At 36.8% G+C, this 21,880-nt stretch overlaps 1 protein-coding gene across 2 annotated transcripts; it reads right to left on the bottom strand.

Annotated features, from left to right (window-relative positions):
* Positions 1-1,145: 1,145 nt before the first annotated feature.
* On the bottom strand, positions 1,146-20,027 carry LOC112556241 (WW domain-containing adapter protein with coiled-coil-like). 2 transcript variants are annotated; one of them, XM_025225078.1, is made up of 14 exons: positions 19,870-20,027; positions 19,682-19,715; positions 18,435-18,591; positions 17,505-17,716; positions 15,666-15,793; positions 14,720-14,790; positions 12,761-13,174; positions 10,115-10,372; positions 9,777-9,842; positions 8,742-8,777; positions 7,441-7,717; positions 6,855-7,038; positions 6,436-6,563; positions 1,146-5,962 (listed from the first exon to the last, which is right to left on the bottom strand). In XM_025225078.1, the coding sequence occupies exons 1-14, from the start codon at positions 19,908-19,910 to the stop codon at positions 5,890-5,892; spliced, it is 2,079 nt and encodes a 692-aa protein (XP_025080863.1). In that variant the 5' UTR covers positions 19,911-20,027; the 3' UTR covers positions 1,146-5,889. The 2 variants fall into 2 exon arrangements, with proteins under 2 accessions (XP_025080863.1, XP_025080865.1); XM_025225080.1 differs by lacking the exon at positions 8,742-8,777.
* Positions 20,028-21,880: the final 1,853 nt, after the last annotated feature.

Raw genomic sequence — 21,880 nt, 5'->3', positions numbered from 1 at the left:
TGAATTTTTTCTTAAGATATAGCTTTTTCCGAACAGATTTTTAACGTTTTGCCATATCACAATGTTTTATATCTCAGCATATTTCTTTTTGCTAGATTTTAAAAAATAATAATGATAAATGTTTATTTGTATGTAGAACACTTTATCCCACCAACAGAGATAAACTCAAGGTTCTTACATGAAGTTACACAAGCACATGTATTTCAGTAGGCATTAAATGCATCTTACAAATTCACTATCATTCAAATCAGAACTATTCTGGCGCACATGTACAGGATGGGAGAAACTGATGGTCAATCCTGTAAACAGGTTTTAAATTCTGACACAGGATCCAAGATAGGAACTCAGAATGCCTTATTCTGTGGTGGCAACAGGTACTTTAGTCGCTGCACCACCTATAGCCCCAGTGAGCCTGGAACAAGATTATAAGGTGTTCTAGGTATCTGCTTGTGAACCCATTTCAGAAAATATTAGTAACTTGAAAGTTACACTTTCTTGCTGACTTTACTAGTTGGCTTAGGATAAAGCTATTCATCCTCCATACCAAAGTCCCATCTATTTCTATTTCAGATGGTAAAGGGTTTTATTATGTGAAGTCTTTACTAATGTTGATTGTAGATTTGAAGATTTCTTGCAAGCCTTAGTACCTTGGAGAAAATCTCTGATGAGAGGAACATAAAAAGCACTGCACAATTCTAGTCTTGTTTTTGCAACATATCACGTGATTTCATTATGTATAGAAAGTTCTAACAAAAGCAGATGCCTGAAATGGAGGGATGCCTGGCTTATTTTTAGGCATCCCTAGTTTGTTGGGGAGGGTGGGGTTGTACACCTATGCCGAGTTCTTGTCTCCACAACCACAAGTAGGATATTGTTGCATGCTATTAAAGTTTGAAATTTAGAGTATGCAACATAAAAAGACTTGCAACTTCTCTCGAATGGTGTTACTGGCAGTTTTTACACATTGCTAGTAGTATTCCCCCTTCCCAAGCTCTGAACTGGCTTTATTTTGTTTTGTTTTTTTTGGCAAGTATACAGCTTGTTCGAATAAATCTTATTTCTAGATGTATTTGGTCATGGACTGCATGTGTGAAGTGTTGAATCTGTGTTCACCATGCAAACATCCACAAATGACACAAATGAAATTACACCTGAAAACAGTCTTTAATTCATAGCTAACATGTACATGGAGCCTTAAGCCAAAAAAGGGCTTCCCCCAAACAACAGAACAAGTTCCTATAGTTTACATACATCTCAAGCAGACCAGCAAACAAGTGGCCAAGACCTTCATACAGCAGTGATTACCAGATGCACACAAATTCCAACACTGCCCCTACACTGCTGTTAGAGGCTTGCTTCTCAGAGGTGAGGCCAGGGATGAAAAGCAGTCATTCCAGGAAGAACATGCTTGAAAGAAACGTTAAAATTGTAGAGTCAATTTAATGGGAATTCCCCCACCCACATACACTTGACACTGGGGATTATCTAAACTTCTGGGAATCTTCATGAAAAGGTCGTTATGAAAAGGTAATTTCTTCAGTAATGCTAGTCTATCACTAATGCATTTCTTTCCCAAATCAATGCAACATAAATAAGTGGAAAGTGTTTTCCGACGTAGCTCACCTAAGGGATTTTTTTTTCTTCCCTAAGTAGAAATGCAAAGTGAATAAAGTTTGCAACTACCCCGTTTCTGATGCACCTTGAGGTTACACTGTTCTGTAGATCAGTTGAAGCTTTCAACTATGCAGATTGACATGCTTTCCTTGTACTAGCCCCAACGACTGCAATGACTACTTGAAGTACTGTAATTTCCAAAAGTATGTGATAAAGTAAAAAATAGTTTTACATTCTGTGGCAGGCACAAGAATGGTGGTACATGACTGCCACATTTTTATAGCAAAAAATATGTTATAGAAAGGGAGGGGGGTAAAAAGAGGGGAGAGAAGAGAGAGAAAAAAATGCTATTCTGTTAGATCCTACACATACACAGCTCTGTTCCTCCAAGTGAATGTCCCTGCAATAGCTAAAGAATCCCTGAAGTCTTGACTAAAATAACCCAAGTGTAGCAGTTAAAAGAAAAAATTGATGGGGGAGGGGGGATGTTAGAGACTTCACTTTTAGAGTGGTGCCCATCTCGTCTTCGCTGCCTTACCTTCCACAACCCTCTAAGGCAGACCTGGGCAAAGGCCGGCCTGCCTCCTGTCTCTGACCGGCCCGCCCGCTATCCCGCCCGCCAGTATATATACTATATATACAGTATTGGGTAAAACTGAGTTAACTATATTAGTCCGGCCCTCTAAAACCATCCCAATTTCTCATGTGGCCCCTTGGGAAAATTAATTGCCCAACACCAACCTGCAGACTGGGCTCACAGGCACATACACTTTACGATTATAGGAAATAAGCCCTTTACGCTGCACAGACTATCTAGAGACATTAAAACCATTCCCAAAATTTACTTTAACATCTCTAATACAAATAGGACTGTAGCATGACCCTGTTATTTCAAAATAACATTTGGAAGAGACCCGGAGGAGCTATGACATCTGACATCCATAGCTAAAGTGAAGTCAAACTTGAATCTACACCACCCCCCACTCCCAAAAGTAAAAGAAACAAAAACATTTTTGGGGTTTTAGAAGATTAAAAGAGTAGCAAGGTAAAAGCAACTATAAAATGTTACACAAGTTTCAGCTACCCACTCCTCATACATAAGAAATATTTGAACTCCAAGAAATTTATTCCTGCTTTAAAGGAAACTAGAAAATAAAAGAAATTAACATATGTAATGAAACCAGCTGGACAACAAACACCTACAACAAGCCATTGTAAGAGAACAATATTGAATTACCCTCACAAGTATTCCTTCTTGGATCTATAAGTATCATTTACATTGTACTTCATTACTGTTTCTTTTCACAAATAACTCTCTAGAGGAGAGATTTTTTTCTTTTTAATGGAACCCACTGAAACTCTTGTTCTGTATCACCACAGATCCAAGTCTGACAAAAAGTGGACTACCACCATTCATTATCTGTCAATTTTCTTATTGCAGGATGGGTTCTTATTAAAGGATGGACAAAAGCTGTTCTTTATCTGTCAGATGGCTAACTCTGATATAGTGCACAAGGTTTAAAAACCATGACACATCACTTATCTCAAGCACATAAGAGCAGAAACAGTAGTTACATAAATCTATATCTAATTCGTGAACATTAACATCTGATCTTTGGCATACACTGATGCAAAGTTAGCTTTGTTTACTACATAAGACAGAAATATTCAACTTCGAAATGAGATGACTGAACTAAGAAAAATTTAACAAAAAAGACAGCAATATGAACTTGGTCTGGAGTACCTTGCCGTGTTTTAATAAAGCCTGAAATGTCAGCTGCAAAGGAACAATGGAAATGTTCAGCATCTGGCAAGTCCGCTATAAAACTATTAGCCAAGAGAACAGAAATTGGGGTGTGCACATAAACTCCATGGTAGATCCCAACTTCCAGAAGGAAGTCTACTTTTCCCCTTCCAAATATAATTCAATCCCACATTTTTCTGACATAGTTCAAAGGTATAGGATAAAACTGAGGGAGGGGAGGCATTGGTATTTTATGATGAGCCAACAACTAAGGCTGTATCACGGCAAGGCAACCAGCCCTGTAAACAGATGCCACACACAAACAGCAAGCCCATGATGACAGCTGAACCCAGGACAGCCAACCTTTTCTGTACTGGTGACAGGCACTAATTATTGTGCCACCAGACTGCCTTGAGAGGGAGTGAAAGCTCCAATCTTGAATGAGAAAACAATATTCAACTGAGTCTGCTTCTGCCACATAAAAGATCTAATTATGCCATATCAATGTGAAAACAAAGGTACTGAAGTATAACAGTGACAAAATCCAAAGAATGTACTGTTAACCATCTTAACTATACAGAATCTACAAAGACAGCTAGGGGCAAATGTTGACATCACACATGCAAACACCAAAGCCCTGGTTTTGCAAAGGGCTTGTGTATACATATATTTAAAAAAAAACAAAAAAGCCTGTACAATTTCCTCAAAGTTTATGCAAAATGCACCGTTTATCTGCTGCATTCCATTCATGAAAACAGGCTCTCCAACACTTAAATAGGAAAAAAAGCTCAACTGAGGCCATGCTACAGCCCCAAGACCTGACAAACATTGTGTATAATCCACTGGAGGTAGCAGGCTCTTTGCCTGTTTGAAATTTGTGCCCATCCTCACTGACCCTCCTCTCCTTTGGAGAGAAAATGAAGCAAGCTTGTTTACTAGTCACCTGACACTCTCTCAAACCTTACAATGCCACCATCAACATGTCTCCCAGCCAGTGACTGTTCACGGTTCTACAGAGATACCTAATATGTTTTGCTAATCATGCACACAGTATGAAGGAATGGCATCAACTGTGAAGATCAGATCTGGCCAACATTACTGAAATGTAAAATAATTGTGGTCTCCATTACAAGCACAGTTAATGCAAACTTAAAGCCACAAGAGTCCCAACTGCCTCAACAACTTAATACATAGCATATTATATAATTTTGCCTTCTTCAATGTGATCTATTATTTTGCAAAATCTTGTGTGGCGGATGGCATTCACGTTTCCATTTCAAAAAAGATAAATTTAGAGAATCAGGAAAAACCAGAATATGGCTCTGACACAGCACATGGTGATACCATCATAATGACCAATTCCTCTATACAGCAACGTGGGTGTGTTTCCGCTTTATGAGAAACTGTGCTCATCAGACAACATTAACTTCACAGGAGTGCAGCACTGCCATGACACCAGCATACTCTAGTAAGCCACTATAAGCATCTTGTGGTGGTGGTGACACGTAGGGGCCAAAATGTCACCAAGTTCCTCCTCAGTTAGACATATGCCACAAGAAGTGTGTGTCTTTTTTTATGTACCCAGAGATTATTTTCCACTGTTTACATCTCCATCCAAGATTCTGTGAAATACTCCTAAATCCCGCAACTTCTGCACAATAAGGGTTTAGGAGGAATTATACTCTTAACATATTTTTCTCAATAATGTGAATAAGGAGCAACACAAGCTGAATACTGGATAAATCATCAAACTTGTTCATATTATTAAAAATAGGATTATTTCTTTTTTTTTTTTTGCACAAGTATGCTATACCACAATCACTTGAAGGGTGTCTGGCAGTAAAATGGATAAATAAAAATTCAATCGATGTACAATCATGATGGCAGTTAAAACAGTCGACATACAATAAAAGGTTGTACTGTTCAGAAAGACTGAAATAGTGTCAGTGAAATAGGTGGAAATCTATTTTATTATGGTAAGAAAGGAGTGAATGATATGGAACGGATAGACATTTGTGGAGTGGAACCATCGACTGGAAAACCAACTACCACAAATACATATCTGCCCAGGGCCACAGCTTGCATGTGACAAGGCTTCAACATTCAAGAAAAAACCACCACAGCTGACAAACTTTTTGGGAGGTTTTTTTTTGGCAGCTGAAAACAGAAAGTGATTTATCCAGACTTGTATGCTGAGCAGGTCACACAGTCCTCCAGACGTCTCCTCCCTTGGTGTGCACCTGTCTAAACAGGGTTTAAGGACTGCTGACATCTAGCACGAGTTAAGTGCATGATGCCCAACACACTAGCATAAGCACTTGTTTGGGCTTTGGTCGGGCACTGATTGCTGGTCCGGTCCCGTTGTTCCTGTGGCTCTCCCAGATGAAGTCATGCAGTGCTTTGGTCAATACCCTGGCTGCTGACTAACAAAGGCATTCTGGGCAGCTCATCACCATGGAAGATTCAGGCAGCCTGTGTGAAGTATGTCTGGGGAACATTTGACATCCATCACTGCAGTGAAGTCACAGCTGTCAGGATGGCAGTAACGAAGTATGTGGTTTTAGATTTTCAATTTCAGCTCTTTGTTGTTGCAACACCATGATTCTGCCCAAAGAACATGTCAACTTAATGTTACTACAGATCCTGTCTATTCACAGCAAACAGAGGTCAATGTCAATTAGTCAAGCTCAAGTATGAATTCAGATCGCATTAATGTTTTGAAGAAATATACTGACAAACACTTTGTGTATGGACACTGCAGAACTTTGTGAGGTGAAAAGTTAGTGCACCCTGAATGCTAGAAACTTTGTAGCGTGAACAGAATTCCCGTCAAACGTGATGCAACCTCGACTGGCTTTTTTTTTTTTCATCAGCAAACTACACAGTTTACACATTCAAAAAAAAAAAAAAAAAAAAAACACACAGAAGGCCAGTATTATATGTATCTCCTGAAACCTTCATTCATGCAGTTTCAGGTTCAACCAAGAAAAAATAAAGATGTAAGCAATCTAAATCCGGCTGCAAGTCAGAGGCGAACTTTTGTCGTAAGCTCATATCTCAATGTCATTTGTTTATACCTTTGTTCGTATATAGTTGACTGTATCTCTGCAATGCGCACAAGGGATCGAGCTCGTTTCAACTCCACAGACACACGGCTACAATGCAGACTGCCTAATGCCAATGCCTCTTGTCGAAGACGTTCAGCCTGTCATAGATGACACCATTTTTATGACAAACCACCTGACCCTACCTCGGGTATTACAAATATGGTGAGATGCAGTTATTTAATCCCATGCAAAATATCAGAAAAAGTAATTCAACCTTGTGAACATTATGGGTTTTCTGAAGAATGCTTTAGGTACGTTATTAATGGGAAAATAATTGCAGTCTTCAGAAAATTTTTTGGGTTATTCTACTTGTTCATGAAATCTTAAATTTTAAGAACTCTTATGGACATTTTATGAAAAAACAAAATGACTAAGAGCAAATGTACTACCTGTCTCTCAAGCTGATCTGCCTGCCAGCCCAGCACATGTCCAATAAGCTTCTCATTATAGTAGTTACTAAGGGAAGGTGTGAGATTGACTGACTGCTGTGATTTCAGAGCTGCAGCTGACAAAGCACTTGTACCAAGAGTTGGTGCACTTTGTGAGCTCCCTGTGCTTGGTGTTGGACTGCGGCTGAAATACAGCAAACATGTTGAAGCACAAGTTTAGTCGGCAAAAATATGTCAAGGCAGTCTTTCATTAGTAGCACCAAAAACTCATCTATTGGTAACAGAACCAAGTCCAACACATTTTTCACAAAAAGGGAAGTGCAGGAAAAGAAAGGGCTGTGTTCTCACACTTCAGTCAGCAAGACTGAAATAACCTTTTGGGAAATTTTGTCTTAAACCCTAACCTTGCAGTCTTGTCTGGTGATGCTCATTCTTAGATTAATTTTAAGAAAAAATTACTTTGTAAACTAGCATATTCTTGGTAAATTTAGAACCAGGCAGCATTTCCACAAAAAGTAATTAAAATATTATCGTACTGACACATGCATGTACACAACTATATTAAGTGTGAAGCAGGAAGACTCACCATGATGATCTTGGGCTCATGTCGGACAATGGACTCTCATTGCCATCTCTTTCCCTTTCATGTCCCAATCCAACATCTGGCAAGTGAGATAATGCAGCCACAGCTGTGTGCGAAGAATGATGAGGGGGTGTTTGCTGTTGGGGAGGCCCATGGTGCTGCAAATGTTGATGCTGTTGTTGCTGCAGCTGTGAGGTGAGGTTGTGCTGAAGGTGAGTAAGCTGGGACTGCAACTGAGCCGATGTTGTGCCAGAACTTGTTGCAGATGACTGTGCATTACCTGGAACACCTAATGCTGTCAACCTCAAGGTAGATATCATGCAACTTGAATGACTAAGATCTCAAGATTAAAAGCTCAAGTTAAACATGAAATTAAGCTGGCACAATATAGCACTGTCATTAACTACCAAAATTAACAAATGAACCCTTCTATGAAAAAGCACAGATGGAGACATAAATTTGTACTTCTGAAATCACTAAAGGTCGCAGCTTATGTGCATATCTTATGTGTATATATTAATGAGATGTTGTCCAATCAGTGGAGTGTTTGTGATTGTGCAGGAAATGAGGTTTTGGTCTCTTTCCAAATCCTGGGTGAGAACTACAATGTTCAAATAGGAATCTCTCATAAATGGAACTGAATTTTTTTTTCACTTGGATTTTGGGAATACATACAGTAAAACCTTGCTAAAAGTCCTCCACCTTAATCCGTTTCCCTTCCATGTACCATAATTTTAAATACCTATAAATTCAAGTTCATTTATTTAAATGTTGAAAATAAAGCTCTTAAAACCATATAAGACATTTGTTGTTTTTTTGCTTTCACTTGGTCATGTTTACTTGGTTTTGCCTCTCTTGCTCTAGGTTGAAGATTTAGAGAACTAACTCTCCAGTAAGAGAAATCAGTCTATGTATTGAAGCAAAAAAAAAGATGCTCTTTTAACTCTCCCCTTCTCAACCAGTGCCTGTTTTGTGCACTGTAATATGAACCATATAGTGTCACAAAACACACCACACTGTAAATAAATTTGGGAAGAAACTGTTGGTACCTTTAGGAATTATCCTATGAATTACTTCCCTTAGGGAGTTAAAAATGTCAGCTAATCACATATATTGAAAGTAGGCAATAAGTCAGTTGATCAATAGCCATGTTCGAGACGAATGCAGGTTTCTTAATTTTAAATGTGTACTCCAACAACTAAAAATGATAACAGTAGTATTTGAAGTCTAAATATATACCTTAATATTTTATTGTTTGGCAAACTATGTTTGTACATGTAAATAACTTCTCTCTCGTGACTCACTTTCATGATGAGCTCTTCTTTCCACACAGTTACTATCTAGCACAAGAAAACAAAAACTATATTTCTTTACAAATCACATCATATAAATATTTGCTCTTTAAAACAATCTGTCACTGATGGTTATTTTATTGTAGGTTAATAGGCATAAATCTCGGAACACATTGTGCTTCGCGTTACCTCTCCTATTTTAATTGATGAATCGTTTTGCTTTTTGACAGTAAGGGGAGAGTTAAAATGAATGTGCATATTTTTATAGAGCACGAACTGTTGGTCACAAGACTCTTTTCATTAATAAATCAGCTAATGTTCTGGTAAGCAAAGTTTTATGTTTCTTCCTTGTTAATCCTCGAGAATAGTGCAGCAACACCTGGTTTTGAGCAGCTCCCCTCAGTCGGGCCCATGTAGTTCTGACATCCTTTGCCTTGCTCTCTATTTTTTTCCAAGCTAGCAAAGAGATTCCTTCCCCTAACCCTTGATTTCTTCAACTGTTATTGATAAAAAAGTGGAGGCACAAATGGAAACAAATAGCTATGCCAGGCAGTAACTGACAAACACTGTCATGGAATATTAATATTATTTGTCCCTCAGGTTCAAACAATCTTTTATGAAAATCAGTTTTAGGTTTCACAGTGTTGACTTTCTGATTTTTAATTTAAGAGAACAAAAGTTAAAAAAATAAGGTACACCTATGTTACATTCTAAACTGCATCTGTATTTTGTTATTGGAATTACAGCTTTTGTACAATGCCTAAAAAAAATGGCATCAACTAGCAGCTGACTACCATTCAAATCTGGCATCTTGACTATGTGAATGAACTGAACCCATTCATATGAAAATAATTTTATTCTCAGGTCTGACTTACATTTAAGCTAAACTTACTAAAATTTATTAATGAACACTGTGCTTTCTTTATGATACAGACACTAATTATTTACACAAAAATGACAAAATGATTTTAATGTCTTTATGGAGAATTCAGCTCCAGTTTTAAAATGTAAGCTCACACATAAGTTATTTCAAGGATTTTTAATTACCCCTGCTCTGCTGTGCTTTGATGTGCAAGGTGAGTGCCTTTTGGAGTTCTTGTAGGGTCTGAATTGCTGAAAGGAAAAGGATATGCCACATTTATTCTGTAAATATTGTTTTTATCATGACTTCACAAAAATATACACATTCTAATGACACAGGGTATAAACAGTAGAAAATATTTCCTTGAATCACACATGCTTTTAATATAAGGTCCATTGTAACTAGCTCAGTCACTTCCTCTACATTCCTGTGCTCAGCTACCAAAGATGGTGCACATACACCCAACACCAGGTGCCCGCAAATAACTAATTGAATCCTTAGATTAGATTTAAACTCAACTTACCTCTGCGATTGAGATCCAAATCAGAGGTATGTTGTGTATTACTGATGTTGGATATAACCGAGGCTCCTGTGGTAGGCAAGTTCTGAACTGTATGGATTGCTGATGATGGAGAAGTGTGAGGATAGGAGTTGCCACTAGTAGTGGTGGCACCACTTAAAGTGGCAATAGCAGCAGCTTGAGGAGTTCCTGCACAAGAGGAGAGGCGGGAGCTTGTGGGTGTACTACCTGGTGAGATTTCCATGTCATCTGGATGACCTTCTGCACACAATAAATATTGGCAAAATAAAATGCACACCAATACCTGCACAACTTGCAACAGGACATGACTAGTGCTATTAATTGTAACCTGGATTATGTAGCATTATGGCTCTTTACACTAAAATCATCATTATACCGAGTTATTATATACAATGCCCACTTCCTTATTAATATCAACATGAGCTAGTGCCATTGGTTAAGATGTTGCTTAAAAATTTGCAACATATGTACTGTGACAAAAGGAAGCAGCCTTTCAATGGGCTTTCTACAGTATTTTTCATGCGATCATGCATCTTCCTCAACTATAGTAAAGTATGCAATACCTCATTAACATAAATGAGGCACCCACCTCCCAAAACCTAGCAGAATCAAAGGATCAAAATGGCAAGTTCTGTGTTGGCTTTGCTAGGAGACTGGAATTTGATGTGAACTGATGCTTTAATTTTTTTAAAGCAGATACACTTAAGAATGAAAAAAATCAACAAATGCCAGAGACCATGTTATCACTGTGTGTTCCTGATACCAGCTTCATCACTGCACATAATGGTGAAAAGCTTTTAAGCTGAAAACTGTGATGCCCCCCATTTTTTGACAGTGGTAATTAAGACTTCAGAAAACCACCACAATGTCATATTTTCCATTTTGTGTAATGAGTGTTTCTTCTTCAAACTGAAGCACCCTCAGTTTTCAAAACTTTATTGCAGTGCTTTATCTGCATTTTTATGTGCATGCATAGTAGATTCATAATCATGTTTGGGTGGAGTAGGGGCTACTATAAACTTAGTGTGCAAAAGGATCAAATATTAAATACATTTTAACTTATGCAGACACACTGAAGAGTATTTTAAAAAATTCACAAGTGTGTTGGTGCTCAAGATGCTAGATGGGGCATAATAAACACTGGATATTAAGCTGATGAGTTTTCATTGAAAAAGTGTGAGCGCAGTATCCAGATCAGTCATGAATAATGGATACAAAACTTGTGAAGCTTTTCTACTGTTATCCTATTGTTAAATACCACTACAATAACTGCTCATATCATGGTCTACAGAGAGTTAAAGGTTAGTAAAATACAAACTGTATGGTATGTCATATAATTTATCTATATAGACTAAAAAGTGGTGATGCTTTAAAATCTCATTATCCTATGGCACATCAACATACAGAGCTAGGAGTTTTACAGAAGAATATCTAACACAGCAAAATCTCATCAAATCAAGAGGTGATTTTTTTTTACCCCACCATGTGTGCTTACATTAGAGTTTTATGCCACATAGGCAATCCTTCCTCCTTTGAACTTGGTTCAGCCAGCTAAAAACTACAAACTGGTTTTCAAGATGATCAGCGATCATTAACACTGATCTAGGTTGCCCTAGTTCATGCATCCGAAATAGCTAATCCTACACATGAAATGTTGAAAACAGCTTTGGCACGAGCCTTATTTCATATTCAAGTAGTAAACCTACATATCTTTTAATGGTAGATCTTAAGAGCCCCACCAATTTTAACTGAAATTTTCTGAAATCTCACTGTATTGGACAAGAAACATTCAACACAATTACGGGAATTTTGGCAAAGCAAATATGTGAAGAATAATCGTTCAGCCTTCACACTGGACTGTAGCAGGTTTTTTATTTTTACTACTGTCTGTCATATTATCAGAGTTTCCCATTGCATTGAAATGTGTGTAAAAATCTATACAAAAGCTCCAAATCACATAAATAAAATGTGCCAAAGAGGGTAAAAAAAAAAAAGAAAGGAAAAAAGTGTGAATTCGACATCAAGAGTCTGAAAAAAATAAAAGAGTTTCAGGAAAAGGTCTCATCACATAAGCCATTTTTGTATGAAACCAGACATGACACTTGCTATTTTGTCACTAATTTTAGCAGTGATAGTTCTGTGTTCATTCTACATCCAATAACAAAATTAATTAGTTTTTTGCCAAAAGAGATCATCATCATGATAACAGGTATATTAATAGTAACTATAGGTGAAGTCTTAACAAGTCTTAAACTCCAGTCTCAAGTTCAAGTCCACTTTGCAAGGTATGGTTTGAATAGCTGGTTTGCCACTTGAGACCAGTCATGTAGGACTCATTTCCAAGACCACATGCACACCAGCCAATGGCAATTTTGGGAAGTTAAGCCAAAAAAATCTGACAAGACCTCGGATGCACCCCAGCCCCTTGCACAGAAAGAGGTCAAAATAGTGATGCCACAATCTGGATAATTAACATAAATTCAAGTCTTTCTCACTGAGGCTTCCACAATATGAATGTATCCATGCACTATCATTATGTCTGTGTTGCTTGTCTCTTTATACATAAAATGCACGTTTTCAGCATGTTCTCTCAAGAATGAAAGGAAAGGGAGAAGATTCACTTCTTACCTTCAGTGCGATGAGATAAATGACCTGCTAATGACCGACTGCTTTCACTTTCATGTCTGTTTCGTTTTTTGGCTTGGTCACTTGTGACTGATCCATAACCATACACATTGTTCCGTTTGAGTTCTGGATGGCTAGTTGATCCAATGTGGCTTGAATGTCCTGTATGATTGTGCGCATGGGCAGTGTCTGTTGTAGAGTTACTCCGCTGTATGGCACTACTACGAACAGAGTTTGATCCAGGTGTACTAACGTGGACTGTGGAAGAACTGCCAGCATCCAAGGACTGAGATTTTGGTCGTTCTGACAGTTTTTGAGGATGCTTTTCTGCCCCAGCAGACTCAGTGTGACAGGGTCGACAACGTCCATCATGTCTCTCACCCGAGTTGGAATGTCTTGGTCGCTCTTCTCCACCTGCTGAATTATAGAAAATACTCCAGCCAGTCATAATGTTTTATCCTGAAAGCTTAGATAGTACAAGAAAAACTACATTTACTTTAAAACAAGTCTGATAAATATCATTCTAATCAAATATGAAACGAAAACATTAAATTTCAAGGTCAGGAATATTCTCCAAAAATTAAATGTTTTGAATAATTTGAAGGATCTTTTTAAACATAGAATGTTAAAACACCACAAAAATAGCATAAACATTTTAAAGTACCTATTATTGTGAGTTTTTCTAATGGTTTTATTCAAAAAATGTACAAGTATTTAAGCACAGGTACACAATATTATCAGTCATATATCCAAACTCTGGGTCTTTATGTAAACATGAGACAATGATCTAAAGGACTGAGCAATAACTTTTGATATCTCAAGAGGACTAGGAGATTTAAGTAATCAAACATGGTGTTCACCCATTAATTTGGCAAATGGAACCTTTCTTTTCCTTTAAGTATCCATCTCAGCCAAATATGATGTTCATACCAGAATATATTTGTGTTTATGCATTTCTAAATAAAACTGTTGCACAAGCCTATTTTGACATTTTAGTTTTTGCATTTAAGCCCTGGCAATCAAGAGTTAATTGAAGAAATTCAAGTTTAGAAATTCAAGATGCATATAACTTGTGGCAGATCACTTAAAAAAAAATATGTATGGTAATTTTTTTATGTGGACCTATGCTCCTCGAGAGGGGAGGCAGCTGGCATGGCATGGTCCCAACTGGAGAGGGACGCCCAGAACCGGATCCAATGGATTGGTGTAGTTGCAGCCCTATGCTCCACTGGGGGTGAACAGGAAGAAAAATGCTCCTCGAGGAGTAACAATAACCTAAACTAATATTTTTAAGCTCATGGTGCAAACCAACTGGATCATATCGTTGAAAATCTTTAACCAGAAACTAACAAAGCCAATTACTACGAATGATTCACACAAAGGTGACATGGACAATGTAAAAATAGCTTCAAAACTATTATTAATATAGCTTAGGCTTTTTCACTCATATAGCAAGGTCAGGCACAGTATACTAATTCCAACATGTGCTTCACATGGTCATCATGTGCACAACCAAGGCCATTTACAGTATCAGAGTGAGATTTTGAAAAGAAAATTGGTGAGTGGAGGTGTGAAAAATGAAGTTAGCATCAAAACACATGCTTATCTTATGTATTTTTGAATATATTATATTTGATGTTATCTCAAATTTGACCAGGTCACCCCTCAACAACTATTTCTGGAGTCGCTCCTTACTTTAAAGCAGCAACTATGACTGCATAACTACAGTCTGAGACCACAACAAGACGATTACATATAAATATTTTGCTTTCTAGTCAAATCCCAAAGCAATTTTGTTTTTGATGTCTACTGACTTCTGTAGGAGGTGGAAAAAATAAAGCTGACTTTAAGATGAGATCAGCATGTGAACTAATAAAACTTATTTTGTGCTCCAAAATCCCGAGTCAATTGTTCTATAGTAAAGAAAACCTGCAACAGAATCTATTCAAACATGAAACATACTTCTTGGATGAGTAGATGATGGGACTGGTCTTGGTCCACGCCCATCTTTGGATTTGTCAGGTGTCTTGCCTCTGTCAAATAACATCAAAAGTGCTTTTTATTTATCAAGCAGCCATACTTTTTATATTATTTTTTTTTATAAAGCACACATTTCTGCTACAGCAATTCATGGTACACACTTGAAAGAATACATACACAAGCATGAAAACACCCCACCCACCCACTTATGAGAGAACAAAAAGGTAAGACATTTCTTGATGAATACTTTCCATTTTTTCAACATATTATTACACTGACAAAGACATAAACAAGATTTGAGAATAATATAACTCCTGCGCACAATAAACAGATTAAGCCAAAGCTTTCACTGAAGCAAAGTTTCTAGCAGCTTTTAAAAAATTCTACATTTAAGACAATTTAAATAATCCTAATATACACATTACTCTTTTTACTAAATAAAAGAATTGTTTTTCCCTCAAGTTTATTTGTCCTTTCCAGTTCAGCCATGCAACCTTTATCCATAAGGTTTATATGCTTCTTTCTCAAAACAGAAAATTCTATACTTTGCCAAATGCATTAACACTAAGTCCATTAAGGACGTCAAAAAGTTTGCTTTTAAATTTTGAAATAATTATGTAAATATGGAGTAGTCCATATATTTATAAATTACATATACTAGGAATTGGTTTCTATAATTTTCTGTGTTTTTATACAATATTGATTATATTGTTCTTGTAATTTGTAACCCCTTCTGGACTGTGGATCTTGAATAAACACCATCATTTCGGTTTGGGCTCTATAAAAATTGTAAAGCATAAATAGTAGCACTTCAATTTGCAGTTACAAAGCACCAGAAACATTAAAAATATTCTTAAGTTAATAAAAAAAAAAACAACTAAGGAACCACAATTTTTCTAATACAGCAATCATCAACAAACACACTCACCCATCATGCCATTCTTTGGGCTTTTCCCACTGCGATACTTCAGTCTTGCAGTTATAATAGTAACGTTTGCCTGAGCTGCTGATGTGTTCAGACCAGTCTCCACACACCCGTACAGCTGATTTCTGCACCTGCGTATATGCTGCATGCTGTCAGTTCTCTTCAGATGGATCTTCCTAATGCATGTGGGGCATTACAAAATTCTGCATTCATAAGCTAGGACAAAGTGGAGTTACCACTCTAATATTTTTAAATCTCCTGTCCTTCTGCAATGATGATAAAGAGCACTTGATAAAGCATATTTTTCCCACTGAACAAGTAGTTCATATAACTATCAGAGAAACAAATTCCTGACTTTTCCAGAGATAAACTTCCTTCTTCCAGTCTGCCCTTGTCCATGACCTCAGTGAAATAACAAGTCTTTTGCGCTTCTTTAGTGATTGGTGAATTTGAAAATGTAACAATTTTTGTCAATTACAATTTGTATTCAATATACAGCAGAATACAGTGTAAAAACTTAAAGCATTTAAAGCTCCTGCCTCACCACATTCCCTTCCTGTTCCCCCCCCCCTCTTTCTTTTTAAATCTTTAAGGATGGTGATAAGTCACAGTAGCAAATGCAAGTACTTCCTCCCCAAAACTTATAACTGCTTGGCGGAGAACAGCTGATCGATTCAATAGCCACTCAACTGTAATCATTTAAGATGGTCTTTTGAATGTTAGTTTGAAGGCTATAAACCATTAGTTTTTAAGTTTCACACTATCTAAATGCATGCTCCTGAACTTTGCACCCTCCCTTGAGAAATTTTGTAATTCCATCAGATCTTAGAATATTCTCTGCTTTTTAATTTTCAGCATGCCTGAACATTGAATCAATACCTATATTTGATTCCCTCCTTGCTGTAAAGGGTATTTCAAATTTATCATTCTGCACATCAGCAATTGGTGGAAGACTGATTTGCAGCATATGCTTTGCAGAAGACATTGATCTATTAGCAGGCACCAACAGAGAAATGCAAGACCTTACCAATGGACTGAAAGAAATTTCAAACACATATGGAATGGAGACCAGCACTGACAAGAGCAAAATCACAGTCATTGTCATTGACAAAGTAGATATCTACGTGAACAGAATATGTCTTGAAGTCAACCGCTTAAAGTACTTGGGAGCCACTCTCTCTAAAGACAGCAGGTTCCCAATATATCCACATCAAGATTGCAACAGCAGCAATGGATTGTTTGGACACGATCTGGTCATTGGGTTTACTATAAAGCACAATCTGTCAAAGTCCCTCATAGTACAGATCCTGCTTTACAGATGTGAAATGTGGAGCTGGTTGCCGATACAGAGAGAAGAATCTGGGCACTGGAGGATAAGTACCTGAGAAGGTTGCTCCGGATCTCCTACAGAGAATATAAAGCCAATGACTGTATGAAGCATGGTTACCACACCTGCAGAACACCAGGAACCCCTTCCTGCAACAGTCAAGCGATGTGAACTACTATAATTTGGCCATGTGACCCAGCACAACACTTTGTTGAAGTCTGTCCTTCAAAATACCTTGGAGGTATAAAGACATCGCTGCGGCCACAGGAAGAACTGGCTTATGATAAAAGAGTGCAATGGTCCTCCCATGAAAGAACTACTTACTATTGTTCAAGACAGTAATGAATGGCAAACCATGGTAGCTGCCACATCTCCCAAGTGCTGCCCCCAGTAAAATGGAAAAATGAGGGTGGAACTATTTTGTGGAATCTAAGAAAGAACCAAGGCTGAATGATTTACTCTTGCCTTGTATTTTGATATAATAAATTAATCATTTGACAGGAACACAAGCTAACCTCTGCTCTATGGTCTCTCTCTTTCCCATCTTTGTGGTCTTTCTTTGATCCTTTCTCGTGGCTGTGGTGACTGTTGTCATTGTTCCCCTCCTGGCGATGTTGTTTTTCTCTATCTCTGTGATCTCTGCTTGCATGGGCATCAGGTGCATTTTGTCCAATACTGCCTGTTGCCAAGTACTGATTGACTTTCGTCTCTGCCAGACTGAGTGATCCTAAACAAACATTACTTAGGTTACAACTATGGTAATAAGAGAAAAGACATCTGTAGCATGCATGAATATTAAGAAATATTTGTGAAATTAGGTCTTAGTAGATCCTATTTACAGATGATAAGTTGATAAGCTAAGACAACTAATTTTTGAAATGTTTAATTATATCTAAAGAAAAACAATCAATTGAAAAAAAAAGAAGAAAACTGAAGGTTAATAAAATAACTTATTACTTTCAAAAAGTCATTTCTGCACAACACTTTCAAATCTTAAATGCTTTCAGTGAACAAAATCTCATCATGCATTGTAAAGGCACATGTCTATAAAATAAGGTTCAAATACACTATCAAGGTTTGAAAAACAATCAAATATTTTTCTTCATAATAAGTGCTTATAATAATTAACTATAGTTTATTAAGTGTACATGAAAATTGTTTAATCCAGATAAGCAATGCCTATAGAAATGAAAGAGGACTTATATCATTCAATTACAAGTTCAAATTACAGTGAAAAATGTTTTTTCATATAACACAGTTGTAATAACACTTAAAATTGTTTACTGAATGTATATATTCTCTACAGATTTACTATTTCATGCTACAAATGTGTGCCAATTATTAAAACTTTAACTTTTGATGCTCCAAAAAGGCAGGAAATGAAAATGGATAATCCTTGAATAATTTGATTACAGATCCCATGATAATGAGCTATTATTAATTACCTCGCTTCTCTTTAGGTCTTTCAAGATAAGGAGGCTTGTTGTAATATCTGGGACTCTGGCGGCTACCAGGGCTGTCACTGTGGGGACCATGGCTTCGTTCTGCTGGGGACCCATCTCCAAATATTCCACTATACCCTTTTGGCTGGTGCTGCATGCTCTGGTGATCATGAGACCCCAAAATTTTAAAACTGCATGTTGAAAATAAAGGCTGAAATATTTAAGCAATATCTTGTGCAACATAAAGCACAGCAGAATTTTAATTTTGAAAAACTGATTGACCACTTAGCAACATGCTTGATGAAGGAGTGTAAAATGGCATTGTATTATCATCTTTCTTGCTTTCAAAATAACCCTTCAAAACTACATCCCATTAAAAACTAATATAAAAGACTAGCAACTTGTATATGCATATAACATAGAGGAGGGTGTACTGTGCACACCAATGGTTATACAATTGCATGTATCACACTCAGTAGCTGTGAGTTCTGCTAAGTCTATCAAATGGCCATAAAAGAAAACCAGAATCATTCAACATGCATATTTTCATCAGCTCAGCTTATGTGTCACCTGGCAAAAAGTATATTTTCTACTTTTTTCCTCATTTATATCCGTGATTTGCTGCATCTTATTCCCATTCCCTGTCACAAAGTACAAGATACATGTCCACCTCTATTACAGACTGAATTAGAGTTATATTTGATTTTAACAAAGCATGTCCTTGTTTTAGCTACTATCAAAATGAAGTAACTCTCTCACTTCATCTAATTATTAGTCTTACTGCTTAAGAATCTGATTTTAAAAAAGAGCAATGCCACCAGTTCTTCCTTTAAAAGCCAACAGCCTAACCACACTTGCTTCTCTTCATTCCTCTCATTTCTACATGCACTTTTGGCTTGAGAGAATGAATGCAAACTACTGCTCTCAGATTACAGCAAACACCATTATGCTTATGCAGTAATTGCATGTCTCTATCAAAAATGAGTCCGGCATATTTTTTGCACTCAATAATCATCCATTAAGCTGCAGTAATAACTTGAAGACAGTCGTCTAAAAAGCTGCACAATAATGGCAACGCGAATAGAAGAATTTTTAATTAAACCCTCATTATGAAACACAAGACCTCATAATGTAACTTTTTGACTAAATCGGTGTTCAATTCCCTCGATTTTAGGCGCTTAGGCGACTCTGACATCCAGCGTAGTCCCACTTGATTACCACACGATATAGTGGTAATATCTGTTTATTACCTGATGCAGATGGGCGTCTTTTCTTTCAGCGTACCTGAAAAAAGAAAGTGCAAAGTGTGATTTTAGGAACAAGTAACTGCAGTTTTCAGACGAGCGTTAGTTTGCATTTTCTTCTTAAATTTAACAACAAAGATGGCGGACACTGCCTCTTCAGTGGATTAGCATGAATCAAGTCTCTGTATCTTTACCCATCATGAACTCTTGGTTGTTTCCTTGCATGCATCACCATTAATGCTATCGAAAATGAGCAAATTGCAATGCACAGAAACGTCTTGTGCAAGGATCAGGGCCGGTTTAGTACGACTCTACGCATCTGCATTTGACATATTCGACGCCATATTACATCCGGGGCAGAGTATATTTTTTAACGCAGACGACAAGAACACAACATTGAAAAACGCATTTGAACATATTTTTTTATCAATCTTTCACTCATAAAATATTAATTTATTTTAAACTTTATATTTTTATGTCTAAGCTTCAAAATATTTTCTTTGCAAGTGCATAGGTCAAGGATATGCCAATGTCGAAATAGGGTTTTATTATGTAGTTGTTACAAATGGTAAGATCTTCGCGTGTTTTGTTTTCTGGTTTTTCCGACGCCCATGACGTTTCATTATATATCTTTTAAAGCAGTTTCCTTTAGTTTGATCCATCTATTAGGCGTATTATAATAAGGAGTGAAATTTATTGTTCATTTCGGCAGTTTAGGACGAATACAAAATTAAAGTTAATGCTCTTGTGTCACATAGCTTTCTATTGTTTGTACAGCAGATAATCCAAGACATTATTGTAGTGCTGCTAGCAAGCACAGCAAACATTTCAATGAACTGTAACATATTTACAAAAGATGATGTTTAAATGTGAACATTGTTTATGTTCATTTATTGACCGTTAGCAATGTATATTATTATTCATGGCAGTGGTTTCGTCAGAACGGTAATTTGCCTTTTTGAAGTTCTATAAAGTTCACGAGAAGAAAAAAAAAATGTGAGAATAAAGTTGATAACTGTCAACAAGTGGATTGATTATGATGATACAAACATTTATAAGGCGCCTATTCAACACGTATTAGGCGCTCTTTTTCAGTCGTGTGCATGGTGCACCATTTAGAAAACCTGACAAGTAATCCACCATTTAGGCATGCAAAACTGTACTCAGGCAATACGCAAACATATCCTGTCAGATAAAATGAGACAGAATGAAGACAAATTCAAGTAACATTATGAACAAGTACATTTTAATGTGAGATCCGAAGACTGAGGAAGTGTAAATATTTTTCTAGATTTTAAGACTAACTTTTATGTAAAACTAGCCCTTAAACCACAAATTTCAATGCAAGCATACTAAATGTCTGTTATACTACATGTACATTAAATTATGAAAAAAAAGTGAGGTTTTGAATGCATTATTTTCTTTAAAACTTCACACAAAAGCTCAGCAGCTGATTGATTTAGATATTGTACCAGAAGACATCTTAATTACAATATTGGTTGTGTGAATAAATTATTATTCATAAGTGCTTACTAGTCTCTATAAAATAAGACCGCCCACGAAGGAGGAAAAGAAAATTTAATGAATTTCGTAAACATTATAGGCAAAACAAGACTAGACATAAATGCACATATATGCTTGTGTTATTTTGTGGCTCTACATGACTTGTCTTCAAAGTCTATTACATTAGTTAAAAAAGACAAACTTTAATGTACTGATAAATATTTTGTGAGGGCAGAGAAAAAAATCTTTTTATTACATCTTCCTTCACGAAATTGTCCAGCATTTTATAGCTGATAAACCCTTATGGTATACAACAGACAGTAGTGCTATACCATAGAGACACAATCACACTCTTCTTTAGGCCTTGAGGAGAGAAAATCAGTAGTTGTAGAGTTTGTTAAATCAGTGTGAATGCTGTTAAACAGAACTTTCAATACTACCTCCTGTTAAAAATAAGTATATATGTCATGCTTCACTGGCTCATCTTTTCATGGAAACACTATTTTGTGCTTTAAGTGAAATCAAGTTATAAAGTCTTGTGCATATATGACCTACTCAGAGATCTTTGAACAGCATTTTTCGCTATCATCGCATTGCTATGGTCAGCCGCTTCTGAACACATTGACAAATGTTATGCCAATCTCAACACAGTTCTTTCCCTTACTTTGGGTATTGCATGGTCTTGCTCTGCTTTAAGGGACT

This window comes from Pomacea canaliculata, linkage group LG1, assembly GCF_003073045.1.
Source record: "Pomacea canaliculata isolate SZHN2017 linkage group LG1, ASM307304v1, whole genome shotgun sequence".
Classification (NCBI taxonomy): domain Eukaryota; kingdom Metazoa; phylum Mollusca; class Gastropoda; order Architaenioglossa; family Ampullariidae; genus Pomacea; species Pomacea canaliculata.
Note: the sequence above shows the minus strand (reverse complement) of the source record. Positions and strands in the feature narration are given on the sequence as shown.